We start from the raw sequence: 13844 nt of genomic DNA on the forward strand, positions 1-13844 counted from the left end.
GACTCTTTTTATTAGCAACATTTGGACCTCTACTGTTGCTTGTTCCCTGTAACTTGGTGGAACATCCAGGATTTTTGTTGTCAACGAGGGGTGGAGTGGAGAAAGGAATAAAATATCCTCTGGAAACTATGCTTTGTACCCAGTTGTTTGTTATTTTTAGCCTGACGTCTGGATACAAAGATAAGCGACCCCCAACTACCTCCAGAATAGGACAGCCGGGCCTCCTTTCAGGAGTGCTGGTAGGGCTTCCAAAGAACTGGTCTCTGCCGCCCTGGTTTTGCGGACCACCTCTGCCATGAGGGCAGTGTCTTCCATTATTTCCCCCTCTTCTGCCGCTGGAGGGGGGTTCACCACGTGTGTCCAGAAAGGCTCCTTGGGCTTTTCGGAACCACATATTTCCTCCCTTTTGACCCTTGGGGTAGGGTCTAGTAGGGGTGGAAAAATGGACTCCGATGGCAGAGTCTTTTCTTCCTGCTCACACCTGGTCAAGGTTTCCTTAACTTTAGGCCCAAAAAGAGATGAGCCATCAAAAGGGGTGTTGACAAAGGATGACTTAAAGGGCTCCAAAAAGGAACATAAGCGCATCCAGGAGTGTCTCCTGAGAGCAATTCCTGTACCCACTGCCCTACTCATTCCATCAGCTGCATATGAGATCAGATGCATGTACAAGTTTCACTATGGAATTAAGGGTAGCAAGCTGGGAGGCAACCTTGTCTGATGCTACTTCAGCTACCGTACCCTGAGGAGCATCTGCAAGTTCTTTTAGGAGGTTTCTTTGCAGTCTTGTGAAATGTGTGAGATAGTTCAGTAAACGCATGGCAAATGCCGCTGAACTATGCATGCGCTTCCCGTACCTATCCATGATCCTAGAGTCTCTGTTAGGAGGATGGATAGAGGATGAAGTTTCTGACATCTCCTTTTTGGTGGCTGCCGCCGCCGCCACCACCATGGCATCAACAGGCACTCCTTTAGTGAGAAAGGTCTTATCATGAGGGGTAGAAATAAACTTATTGGGCCTCCTAGGGACAAGCTCCATGGTGTCTGGAGACTCCCACATCCTTCATGAGACCTATAAGCTCATCGAAGGGCAGAGACACCCAAGAGGTGGAGGGTTGAGATGCCCAAAAGCTTTCAGGAGGACCGACTCATCTTCAGTAGGGTTGCTGGCTTTCCAGCCACCCCTCTACTTAAGGATTTCCAATATATCTGCGAATGAGATATCTTCAGAGGGGGACCGTGTGGACCCTTCTGATTCATCTAAGTCAGTGTCAGATGTGAGAGACTCCTGCGGGGAGTCTAGATGCGTCCTCTTGCAAAGTCTCTTCCTGGGAACCTCATCAGTGGGAACTTCTGGTGAGGTCTCGGAAGAGCAGGGACCACCCAGTGGGGCTTCCTGAGGCTTTGAGTCTCTATACTTCAAAGGGATCTGTGAGGCAGAAGTGGACAGAGGCGCTTTTGGGGAAGACGTAGCTGGCCCTGAAGTTGTGGATGTCCTAGGGGACATTACTCTCCTCATGGCCTCAAAATCACTTCTGCGTCGGTAAGAAGGAATCGCTGGATCCGAAGAAAGAGCTGGTTCCCTTGGCACTGGAACAGTGGGCTCCATTCCAGAGGTAGGAGCCGAACTCATCCGAGCTGAGGCCCCAAGAGGCAAAGTCGGAACCGACAGGTCAGTTAGACTATCCTCCCCGGACCAGTGTGTCAACTCCTAGACTCCACGATGGACGCCGAGGAAGTCTGAGTAAACGGAACCGATGGCACTGGAGCAGGTGTCGGCTCCGAAGGCTCCACAACCACAAGGTCCAACTCCTCCGGCTCCAACATACCGGTATGGCTTGGAAGAGGAAAAGAAGTTGATGGAGGAACAGTTTTCGGTTCCAAAACCACTTGGGTCGGAACCGATAAAAAGTCTGCAAACATCGGTGCCTGTAACAACTTCTGCACCACATGATCCATGTCCAAATTGGATGGGCTAATCAAGGACAGAGATGAATGGACAGAGGGTGGTACCGACTGGAGGACTGGTGACTTCAATACTGCGGAGACCGGTTCCAGGACTGGGGATCAGCTCTGAAAAGAAAAGACGCTCGGCTCTGAAGGCTGTGGAGCAGACGTCGAAGGTTTTTTTTATTTTGTCAAAACCGATGATGAAGCCTTAGAGGACTGGGAAGATTTGGGAGACTGACTAGTTTTTCATGGTTGCCCAAAGCTTCTTGAAAGGAAGATTTTATTAGTCCTCTGTCGATTAATTTTCTTTTCCTTTCATGAAGTACGTGGCTTGAAAAGGAATAGCAGATGGAGCAACTCTCTTGCAAGTGCAAAGCACCCAAACAATAAAACACAATTTACATGACTATCAGTCACAGACATCTTTTGTCCACACTTTGGACATTGTTTTAAAACCAGACTTGGGATGTTTCTCTTTATCTTGGTCAGCCATGAAAAATATCTAAATGCACACAAGCAAACTTGTATTATCAAAAAATACATACACACGTTTCTAACAATTTGAAACTACACTATAATATTCAAAACAGTAAGTAGCCCTTAAACAAAATGGGTTAAATATGAGATAACTATAAATGTATACACACACTAAAGCCTATAAATGCTTGCTAAAACACACTCCTAAGTTATTAAAACTATTCTTTTATATATATATATATATATATATATATATATATATATCTATATAGGCACACCAAAGAAAGGGAAGGGAGATACTAAAGGCCTAAATAAACGATGGCCAAAAGGACTATATATTTAGGCACACCAAAGAAAGGGAAGAAAGATACTAAATGCCTAAATAAACGACGGCCAAAAGGACTATAAGAGACTATCACAATTAAGCTAACAAGCTATTAAAAGTTACAATTATGAAGATATAAAGATATAAGTTGAAAATCGGAATTTTTTCTAGAAAAAATTTGTCATACTGGCCCGAGCTGTAAGGAAACCTCCGATGTGTTGCAGCGGCAAACTAGATCTGAGGTAATTCAAGGTGCATCATGGGATAGGGACTTGGCCTTGAGCTGTCTGAAGACCTTGTGCTTTGTAGTACGCCAACTCGGAGCGGAGGATCGACTCCAAACCCATCTGCAAGAATTAATGGCGAGACAGAACAACTTCACATCTTCTATTTCAAATGTCTCTCTCAGCCTCCCTTCTGTACATCAAAAAGCTACCTGTCCAATAGGTATCAGTCAGTAAAATGGCACTCCATTGTCTCTCCTTATCTCTCAGTCACCACCAGTGTACTACAAGGCTCTATCCTTGGTCCCCTCCTCTTTAACAATTTCACCAGCACTCTCTATACATCCATATGACAGGTCACCCTAATACAAAACGCAGATGATTAAACTCTCATTTGCACATCTGACAACATGGTTCACCACCAAAAAGTTACTCAGGAAGCTTTAACATCTACATCACAACTCATGCGCAACACAAAAAAGACCAAACTACTACCTTATTCCCTCAAATCCTTATCTCATGAAAAATCAAAATTTAAAGTCCTCTCTCTTGATAATACACCCATTGAAGTTGCTTCTCATAGCAAACTATAAGGGGTGATAGTGGATGATAAGCTTACTTTTGACCTGCATGTCTAAATTGTATAAGAAAAAGTCATCAAACAGTGGGGATGCTTTACAGAGCCAAAACCATTCTCGCCGACGCCAACTAAAACTACACTTGCCACTATTTATCTCCAACCCACACTTCTTTATGGGGTTCCCATCCTTACTAACTTCCTGGCTTAACAAAAATTGAAAGCCAAACAATGCTATGACAAAGTTGCTAAATTTGCTGCAAACACCCCTTTCAGAACCCACCATTGTATAGCACTAAAAAGCCTAAATTGGTTAGAACTGTATCATCAACTAACAAATATGCAGCTGCTTAACACCTCTATAAAATTATCCAGCATCGATCTGCCTGTCCAGCACTAAAAAACATTTTACACAACTATGTTCCCAGTCGGTCACTGCAATCCAGTAACCAAACCTCCTGTCTGTCGACAAACTTATCACATCTACTTGGCACTGTTTGTACTCCCACAAGCTTGTTAAGGCCTGGAACTCCTTACATGTATCCATCAGGTCAACACCCTCCCTCCCTCCCATATTTCAAAACCATTTGTGAAAGACTTCCTAGCTAAAATCTGGCTCTGTTCTTGCTCAAAAACAGGATAAACTATATCCTTAAATGTGAACAAGTACCTTTTCATTTCTTATACCTCCTTACTCTTCAATTACTTACTTTTATCAAATTATCCTTCCTGACTTTTCTCCCTAAATACACCACAATTCTGGTTTTCCCTCACTTCATATTGCAATTCCTGTTTGTTTTAGGCTACTTACCCTTAATTTCTCTACAAACTGTCAACAATTTCTATAAATATTAAATGATTCCAAGATAATTTGTATTGATTCTTAACCAGTGCTTTTATATAACCAGTAATATGTTATAATTATTTAAACTGCAGATGTTTTTGTTTTATTTTTGAAGATTGTAAAATGATTGTTCTTAAACTGTTTTGTAATAATTTGGAGCTTTTCTTCCTGGGCCTCTGCTGAAAATGGGCTTCTACCTAGTTGGACTTTCCAGGTAATCAAATGTCAATAAATAAATAAATATATAAAAACATACTAGTTTTATTTCCATCACCAAATGGTTTCAGTTAGAGATGATGAGTCGACAGGTGCAAACAATTAATCACAAAAGGAGTAAACAATGTGTTCTGAGTCATTGCTATAAGAAACATTATACTTTGTATTTAAACAGAACTGATAAGCAGTTCAGTGAAAACGAACAATCTCTGAAACTATCAGAAGTGAATTTTGGTAGAAGTTGCATCCCCAAAAGACTTGGCACTTCAGCTCATTAAATACAACACCGCACAGATTAGTAGCCATTGCACTTTTTCTTAAGGCTAAACTTTAGTTTAGTATGAGCATACAAGCTGATTCGCACATCTCGGTGGGTAAAAAGAAAACAAGAATGGATGTTATATGCAAGAAAGAACACAGTCTCTAGCATACATTTCCAGCATGACTAAGCCTAGTGCTATAAAAAGAAAAGGCTGTGGGTACAGACATTTATTTCAGACATCAGCCCTTACATGAAGGGATAACTTCCCTTTTTAAAACATGTAGACACAGCCTGTGTGTTTGCTTGTAGTTAAAAGGTGTTGGGGGATTTAAAAATGTATTGTTTCTTTTTTTAAATGCCTTCATTAAATGATCACTTAAGACATAGGTAAACATACATTAGAAAAGAAAACAAACCATATTTACACACACATTTCTTTCTCTATAACAACTTTGAGTCCAATATTACATAAATCTCTAAACTCTTCCTTTACCTTAAACCTCACTCCTCCTCCTGAAGATTATTCTGCTATCCACAAATTCTGCTTACTTCTATGTGATTTGCTTCTCTCTTTTCTAAAAATGATTCTTCCAATTCTTTTAACTCTTTTACAGTCTCAATACTTTGAATACAGTTGGTTTAAATTTTGATTTCCTTTCTACCAATTGCTTTTTCGGAGGCCAGCAAAATGAAGCTTGATAAAATTTCACTATGTCTAGGGAATTCACATCATGTGTCCCCCACTAATAATAACGATAATAATAATAATAATAAAATAACTTTCTTGGATACAGTCATTTGCTAACCCAATACTTCTGACAAGCGCACTCTGTAAGGAATTTTTAAAAACCTACCAACTCATTTGACTATCAAAAACATGTTCCCAGTAACCTCTTTCTTCCCCATTACACCTCCAACATTTGCTGTCCACCTGAGGAGATGCTTTAAATTCTGCTTGGGGAATAAAAATACCCATGCAAACACCTCCAAGAAAAATCCTAAACCTTTGGGACTATGTTGCATACTTAGGAGGAATATGTCCTCCCATTGTTCTCTTGTAAATTGCATTTACAGTCTCTTTTCCCAACCTTTGTAAATTCCTCTGATTCTTATAATTATCAATCAATATTTTATATGCCCTAATTATCCCCTTTTTATTTGACTAAAAAAAAAACTACCAGTGCATGTATTTCAATTAGTATTACCCTCTCTCTCTCCCTATATACTGATATCACAATTCCTGATAGGGAAAACAGTCTCTAACCTGCAGTCCAAACTTTCTTAGCCTCATCCCACTCTATTACTTTTACATCTCCAGTTATTTGCTCCCAATACCTTGGGCTCCTTTGTCAGGTTAGTCCATAAAATTCCAGACCCTCTTGCCTATTTTATGAACCCAATTTGCAGTTATTTCTATTGGGAAAATCAATTTTAAATGTCAGTGTTGCCTTAGTTTTTAAAATACTTTCTGCAGCTTTACCAATATAATATTTTGTATGCTGATTACTCCCTTTAAGGATCTGCAACCTAAATCCCACTCTCTCCATATTTCTTGAACCACCTTCCAAGCACTTCATCATCATCCCTTTCCACTTTGAATCACAACCTTCAGCTTGTGTTATGTATATAAGCCTGAACTGTGTGGCTCTAAAATATCCCTTCAAATCCTCTGTTTTATCTTCAACTTATTATACTGGGAGGAACAACTTATCCCACTTAATACTTACCCTCACTCCCTCACAGAGAAATTATTTCACCTCTTTATTATTGTCCACAACTTCTCCTCTGGTTAACAAAAATATGCCTGAACTGTATGTAAAACTAAAGGGACCCAATTTCATTGCCTGTGTCTAATACATATAAACAAGAACTTCCAGTTACTCTTTTTTTTTATATTATCTTCTTAGTTTCTTCCTATATATCCTTAACTACTATAACAGAAGTTTTTTTTAATCTATACCACTAAATACTTATTTCATCATAAATACGGGTATTGCTGAACCCCGCCGTGAGTGGTTACATATTTCATGGTTATAGCCTTTGTATTATCTTCATTAATTTTATATCTTGAAAAGATCTGAAAAGGTTTCAAAATGTTCCATAACAGTGAGCTATCCTTTTCTGGACTTAAGTACAAAACAGTAACATCCACACATAAATCCAATTTTTTTAATTTACTACACTAATTATATTCCTGAATTTCTAAGTAGATTATTTTATTTGTCAGTGGCTCTAACTGTAAAGAAAAATAAAGAGAAGGAGGACACCCTGCCTGGTTCCTCTGTACAAACACAACTTATTGGAAAGGAACCCTCCTACTTTAATTCTTTCCGCCAATCCTTCAAACACCCTCATAAATAATCTTATTGCATCAAGGAATGCAAATCATATCTCTCAACAGTCCAGAACTGTGCAGAATGTCCAGATTTTTGACTCACAGTTTTGGCCTATTTTTCATAAAAGTATGGTTTTCTGGCAAATCAATGGAAAATCATTGATGACTGAACTCAGAAAATAATGGCAGAAGTATGAGTTTCAGACTTCACATCCTTCAGAAACTTCATGCTAATGCAAAACCTGCTAGTCTATCAACTTTGAGTTTGTAAGAGTAACATTTAAAAAACTGTCCCTATTTTTGGGTCATTGCCCCCATTATTTGCAGCTTTGTCCAGATTTCTTATTCTAAGAGGTTGACAGGTATGATGCAAATGCTTCCATTGCCCTACTACTCATAAAATCCCACCTTATTCAACTGAATCATTTCTCTGTGTGAAGATCCACCAATAACAGTGGCATTTTCTTACATTCTGCTTCCCTCTGGATCACCATTGTTCTATTAATATTGTCAAATTATTTGTCTCCCCTTCAAAAAACACTAACTCATATTTAACAAATTTGGCAAAACTTTTGCCTTTCTTTTAGTTAGTATAAATACTTTAACTGTGGATTAAAACTGAAATAAGTCTATAAGAGGCTGACTCTGATGGGTATTTACCCTCTCTTGGTAATACAGCAACCACAGTTTTCTTCCAAGTTACTGGCACTTTTCCTCCTTTTAAAATACTATTAACTAAAATCTTCCAGACCTTTATCACTTTCTTCCCGCTAAACATTTAGAGATGTACCATCTGTTCCTGGAGACTTCCTGCAAATAGATTACACATTACCATTTTTATGTCATCTCCTCTTACCTTAATTATTAGTTTTTGAGTATTCCAATAATCTTGGTATAATTAAGTCTTCTATAAATATTTCCATTTGTGCTTCTTCTTGCTTTCCATATTCCTCTGCTATTTACTAATGTTCATAAAATTTCTGAAACATCTTCAATACCTCTGCATGATCTCTGGTTATTTTTTCTAGTCACAGGTTCCCTAAATATGCCAACAACCCTTTCTACTTTCTGTTGCCCAAGTCATTGTGTTAAAAAAAGTTGTGCTTTGAAGTTATCAAAAACAGTTGCTTAACAGCAATCTTTATAAACTTATGCATAGCATCTAACCACTCCTTTATTTTCTTTTTAGCACTCTGCACTTGCTCTTCTTTTTGTTTTCTGAGACTTCCCCTATTATGTAATACTTTAACCTTGTCAGCTCCATTAAACAAGTCCTATTACTTCTGCCCTATTTTTAAACTCCACTTCATTCCACTCATTGGCAATCTCTTTACAAGAAATGTATATCTTCCCTAACAACTCTTAATTAATTTCCATAACCCATCCCTTAATAAATTCCCCTCTTTTTAACAGGTAGATGGGAAAGTACCTGTGTCTAATTTTTAATTCATTACCCTGTGTTTTCATCTTAGTTTTTATAGATGCATGATCTAAAATAGTTACTGGAGGGGTGGCAAAGCTTTCCAATTAATATGTATGTCCCTGTGAAATATAATTTCAATCCAGTCTAGCCTAGTTATTGCACCATGGGGAATAATACATCAATTCTTTCAGAGCTTCTATTACTGAATTTATGTTTTCCATCCCAAATATTTTTTTATAAATTTCTTCAGAAATCTACCATATTTTGTTTTACTTTGTTTTCTAGGTCCCCCTGATACATATTCACTACTGCAAATTTAGTACCAGTCCCCACCTGCAAGTAATATTTTCTGCTAAAACTGATTATTTCTCCCAAATTTGTCTTACACTCAGTAACAGCAGTTTTTGGTGGAATATAAGTACATACCAGCATAAAACACCTCCCTTGCCAATAGCCCCTTACTGGCACAAATTTGCAATTAGTGTCTCTTTTTTCTCTTCTATCACTATTGCAGCCCCTCGAGCAATCAATATTACTACCCCCTTTTCATTTATTGATATTTTGCAGAAAATCCACCTTGAAATCCTTTCTTTCTTAAATTCACTTGTTCACTTCTTTACAAATGTATCTCAGGCAGCACTGCTATTTGCGCTCTGCATTTCATAATATAATTCAATATTCTGTCCTTTTTGTCTATAAGTGTAAGGCCATTTATATCCCAAGATGCTATGGATAGAACTGCCTTTAAGATAAAAAGCTATTCTTCCTGCTTATTATATATACTACACAGTAAGGGTAATCAGTTAACTGCAGTACATGTTCATACACTACTTGTTTATTTACTTACTTACTAACCTGATAAACAGGTAAGTGGACTGGTCTATTGAATCTTTTCAGCCATGACTCAAGCTCAAACAGCAGAAAAGATATTATGGTCTTTCTAATAAGTATTATATACAGAATGGGTTGTTGTTTGTCTTTCGGCTTTCCCGGTAAGGGGTCGCCACAACGGAACTCTGGTCCGCTAATGATTGGCAGTAGATTTTTACGAAATGCCAAGGTGCCAGCTCAACGCCCAACCTTCAACGAAGGCACGCCCATTTACGCACGCATGTCTTTCGAACGCTACCCAACCGCGTGGAGGACATGCAGACTCCACACAGAAGGCACACCCAAGCTCAGCTGAGAATCGAACGGGAGAACCTCTTGCTGTGAGGTAACAACGCTACCGCCGTACCACCATGGTATATTATATACAGAATGAGTACATAGCAAAATTCACGACATAATAGTAAGATTCAATGTAAAAAGGGTACGATGAGAAAATCTAGTCAGAGTGCATTAAGAGAAAAAACAGATTTACAAAATTCAAGTGAAAATATGCATAAAATACAGTGCATTCATACATTTGCTACTTAAATGTCTATATACAAGTGAAGTGCCACATTAAGTGGCTGAGAAAAATTTCTTAAATATATTCTATTACTCATGATATGAGATGGTCAAGTTATCTAACCACTGTCACGGCAGCAGTTACAAGTAGATTCAGTAAAGAGACGCTTTTTAAGTGCATCTTTAAAGCTTGCAAAGGTTTCTATACTTTTGATGTCCATATGCTCCTGTTTCCTCCCACACTCCAAAGACATGCAGTAGGTAGATCAGGCACTCTAAATCAGCCATAGGAGTGAGTGTGCCTGCAAGTGCGTGATGTGGGGGAACTTCCACTGCAGGGCTAGTCAGCCGGTGCTGTAAGCCTTGGCTCTAGATGACTATCACTGGTGTAATGACACCCCAACCCAATGTGCAAAATGAGTAAAAAAGGGGTTGTGGATGGATGATGTCAGTAGGCAGGTGGCTCCAGGTACGCAGGTCTCTGACTAGAAAAGGCTCTCTCACCTACAGCAGTTTTAAATGGATAGCATACTATAGAGAGATTGTTGTCCTGTGTAGTTCTGAGCACATAACAGCTGTCTTGTAAATGTAGTTTCACTGTTAAAGGTGGGCAGTAACTGCTTTTAGAACATTGAAAATTAGAGTACTCAGAAGAAGAGTGATCCTACAAGGCACTGCGAGCCAACTGGACTTTTTTAGCAAATTGCAATGGTGATTTGGGGGAGGGGGTTCTGCTAATAGGATCAATTCCTCTCAGCAATCTGTATTCTATGAGTATTGTGGTCTGAATGAATAATGAGAAAAGTAAGGCCTTATTTCAGTTTGGGTATTAAATATTTTTAGCAATGGTTCTGTGAGCAATGGGTAAAAGGAGGTGACTGACCTAACAGTTTTAACTGAGTAAGGACTTCATTAGTTATAAAATCTGTATATTATGATTCAGAGCTTACTAGACAATGTGGTCCAAGATACCTTTAAGGAACCTAGCTCAATTTCGTAACTGCCAAGTGCACTGTCTAGTTATTTGATTTGCTCAGAGAAGGCAAATGGAGGTAGTGGGAATGAAGCCCTGGACTACAGGATGCATCCCACAGCTTTAATCTTCTGCGCTAACTGCTACACAAACAGCATGCTGCAAGTATTCTACAGAACCTGTTTCAACATATTTGAGATCTTAAAATTACAAGCTGGAAAATATATGTTCTCCTTCCCAGAGAGGAAGAGGAAGGTTAGCACACTATGTGACTGTCTCTTAACAGAACCTAAAAGGAGTTCATTTTCAATATTACTGCCAACAGATGCCAGAGAGGCAGATTTATTTAAAAACATGGGTGGAAACACAGATGAGTAAAATATCACTGCAAAATATGTGCAAATTAAACCAAATCATTAGCATGCTTTCCTCCCTCCAGCCATACCATAAAAGAGTGAAATGAGTCAAATTTGCATATAACCGTAGGATAGAAACAACTTCCTCTTCTTTCGGCTTTTCCCAGTTAGGGGTCACCACAGCAGATCACCTGTCCGCTCATGATTGGCAGTGGAGTTTTACAGTGTCAAATTGCCAGCCCGGCTCCCAACCTTACACAGAAGGCACACGCACGCAAGGACTCACGCCTAGGGCCAATTTAGAGTGTCCAATCCACCTACAGCATGTCTTTGGGATGTGGGAGGAAACCGGAGTACCTGGAGGAGACCCACGCGACCACAGGGAGGACATGCAGACTCCGCACAGATGGCACCCCAGCCGAGGATCGAACCGGAGAACCACCTGTTATGAGGTGGCAACGCTAACCGCTGCACCACCGTGGCCGCCCAACAGTAGGATAAAAACTAAGTGGCAAAAACAAAATTCAATTAATACCCTGGGTGTGCAGAGCTGTCAAGAAAATTGTTCAACAAATGTTAGTGTCCATCATAAAGCTGAAAAGTAAAACTAAATAGAAAATACACACAATATTGTTTTAAAACTTTTTCAAACTGTTTAGAAACAGTCTGCAGGGTCAACCTACCTTCAAGCTTCTTCAACAGGAAAGACTTTCCACTTCCCCACTGAGCATACAAACCCACACAGATTGGTGGCTGCATGGTTGGCTCACTCAGTATGTCAGCAAGAGCACTGCTGTACAAGTCATACCCCAGCATGTCTCCATCTGACTCGGTAGGAGATAGGTGTCCTGCAATTCAAATAATGCAAAACTGTTACTAAGTTACCTGCTTAAGGCACACAGCACATTTCAATGTAATGATCAGCCAGATAATGACTTTCAGTAAACAAACTGACAATTCAATACTGTAATACCTGCTGAAAGAAGTCACATCAAATTTCCAAGGCTTAACAAGCAAGAAGTACTAAAACTTTAAAAGTATTTACATTTTTTTCAGATCCATGCAAGTCAGTCTTCTACTGAGGACTCTTACACATTCTTTTGCTGAAAATACTATTTTGCATCCTATGGTTATCATATGGGCAATCTAATATCATTATGTATTCAGATTAGCATGTTAAACAGAAACCTCAAACACGTACTGCCAAGGAAGAGAAGGTGAATTGTGACTTTATGAAATAAACCCTGCCATAAGGGATTAGAAAATGAAACAAACAGGAACACAACAAAAACTAGCAAAGGGGAGAAGGTAGCATAAAGGCAGCCATGAAATACCCATATAATAAGGAGGAAGAGTCAGCCCAGTTTTAATGTGGAATTACAGAAAAGATTCTTTTTTATGGAAAATGGATACAAAATAGCCATTTCTCTAAGAGGTTAGCTCAGCTGCTTCCCTAAGATACAGTAACTTTAAAGTTTCCTGTATTAATTAGCTGGGGTGTGTGGTCAGGCACCCAGCATAGAGGTAGGCTTTATCCCACTCCCCAAAGATAAATCTAGTGTAATGATGCAAAAAATAAATGGCTCTGTTGAAAGTAAAATAAACAATTCTTAACTTCAGTGTACAGCTAATTTTTGTGACAATTGGTTGACTAAAATAGCCTAAATATTTTCCAACGCCCTTTACTGGTGGACTAATTACATAGCTACAGTAAATGGGCAATTTGAAAAAGCTGCAAATACAGATAGCAGTGATCTACTATAGCCTTCTTAGTCCTTGTTTATTTGGGTTACAGGTACACAGATGATCTGCTTTTGGATAAGGTGACTATGAATATTAATAGGTGACCTAGGTTTTGAAGCGAGTCCAACTGTGGAAGAAATAAAAAGGGAAGAAGTGAAGCAGCCAGTATCCTTTCACCCATCTTGTGAGGAGAAAGCAACTAAGCCCAGTGTACAATGAACGCCACCTGCCAGGAGCTGGGTGGTTGGTGCACTGCAAAAAAAAAAAAAAAAAAAAAAAAAAACAGATAACTGAGCTCCACTGGTTTGCTGAGCAGTATGCAGCATATTGGCTGGAGCTGAAGGTGTGATAAAAACACATCAAATTATTTAGCATCACAGGTCGTGCCTTGATAGTTAGCTTTCCAACTGCCAAGCAATAGGTTTAAGGTATAAAAAATATCCCAATGTGTAGTACGCAGCTCTTGTCTCCACTGACTCCTCGGTAGGACTGATGAGTAACAAAGGGAATCAAAGGGCACAAAGTTATAGGGGGTCAGGATGGAGAGCCAGACTAACAGCCTGATGAACATTTTTACTATGTCATTATTCTTTCTGCTCTTTATTCCACAAATTAATTGTAATCAAATACCTTGACAAGAATGGACACCATTCCTAAGACACAGTACAGAGTTCAATTAATTAGTATTGTTTCAGTCTTTGATGCTGGCAAGAATGCCCTTCTTAGCAACTGCAATGTACCCAGAACTAC

At 39.2% G+C, this 13844-nt stretch overlaps 1 protein-coding gene across 3 annotated transcripts in view; it reads right to left on the reverse strand.

Annotated features, from left to right (window-relative positions):
- Positions 1-13844, reverse strand: part of KIDINS220 (kinase D interacting substrate 220) — a 2951961-nt gene that overhangs the window by 1352451 nt on the left and 1585666 nt on the right. For all 3 annotated transcript variants that reach the window (XM_044073258.1, XM_044073248.1, XM_044073241.1), the window contains exon 13: positions 12035-12199. In XM_044073258.1, the coding sequence (XP_043929193.1) occupies positions 12035-12199 (165 nt within the window). The remainder of the gene's footprint in view (positions 1-12034; positions 12200-13844) is intronic.

The sequence above is a fragment of the Protopterus annectens genome, chromosome 1.part1, assembly GCF_019279795.1.
Source record: "Protopterus annectens isolate FY-2018-M chromosome 1.part1, PAN1.0, whole genome shotgun sequence".
In the NCBI taxonomy this organism is placed as follows: Eukaryota; Metazoa; Chordata; order Ceratodontiformes; family Protopteridae; genus Protopterus; species Protopterus annectens.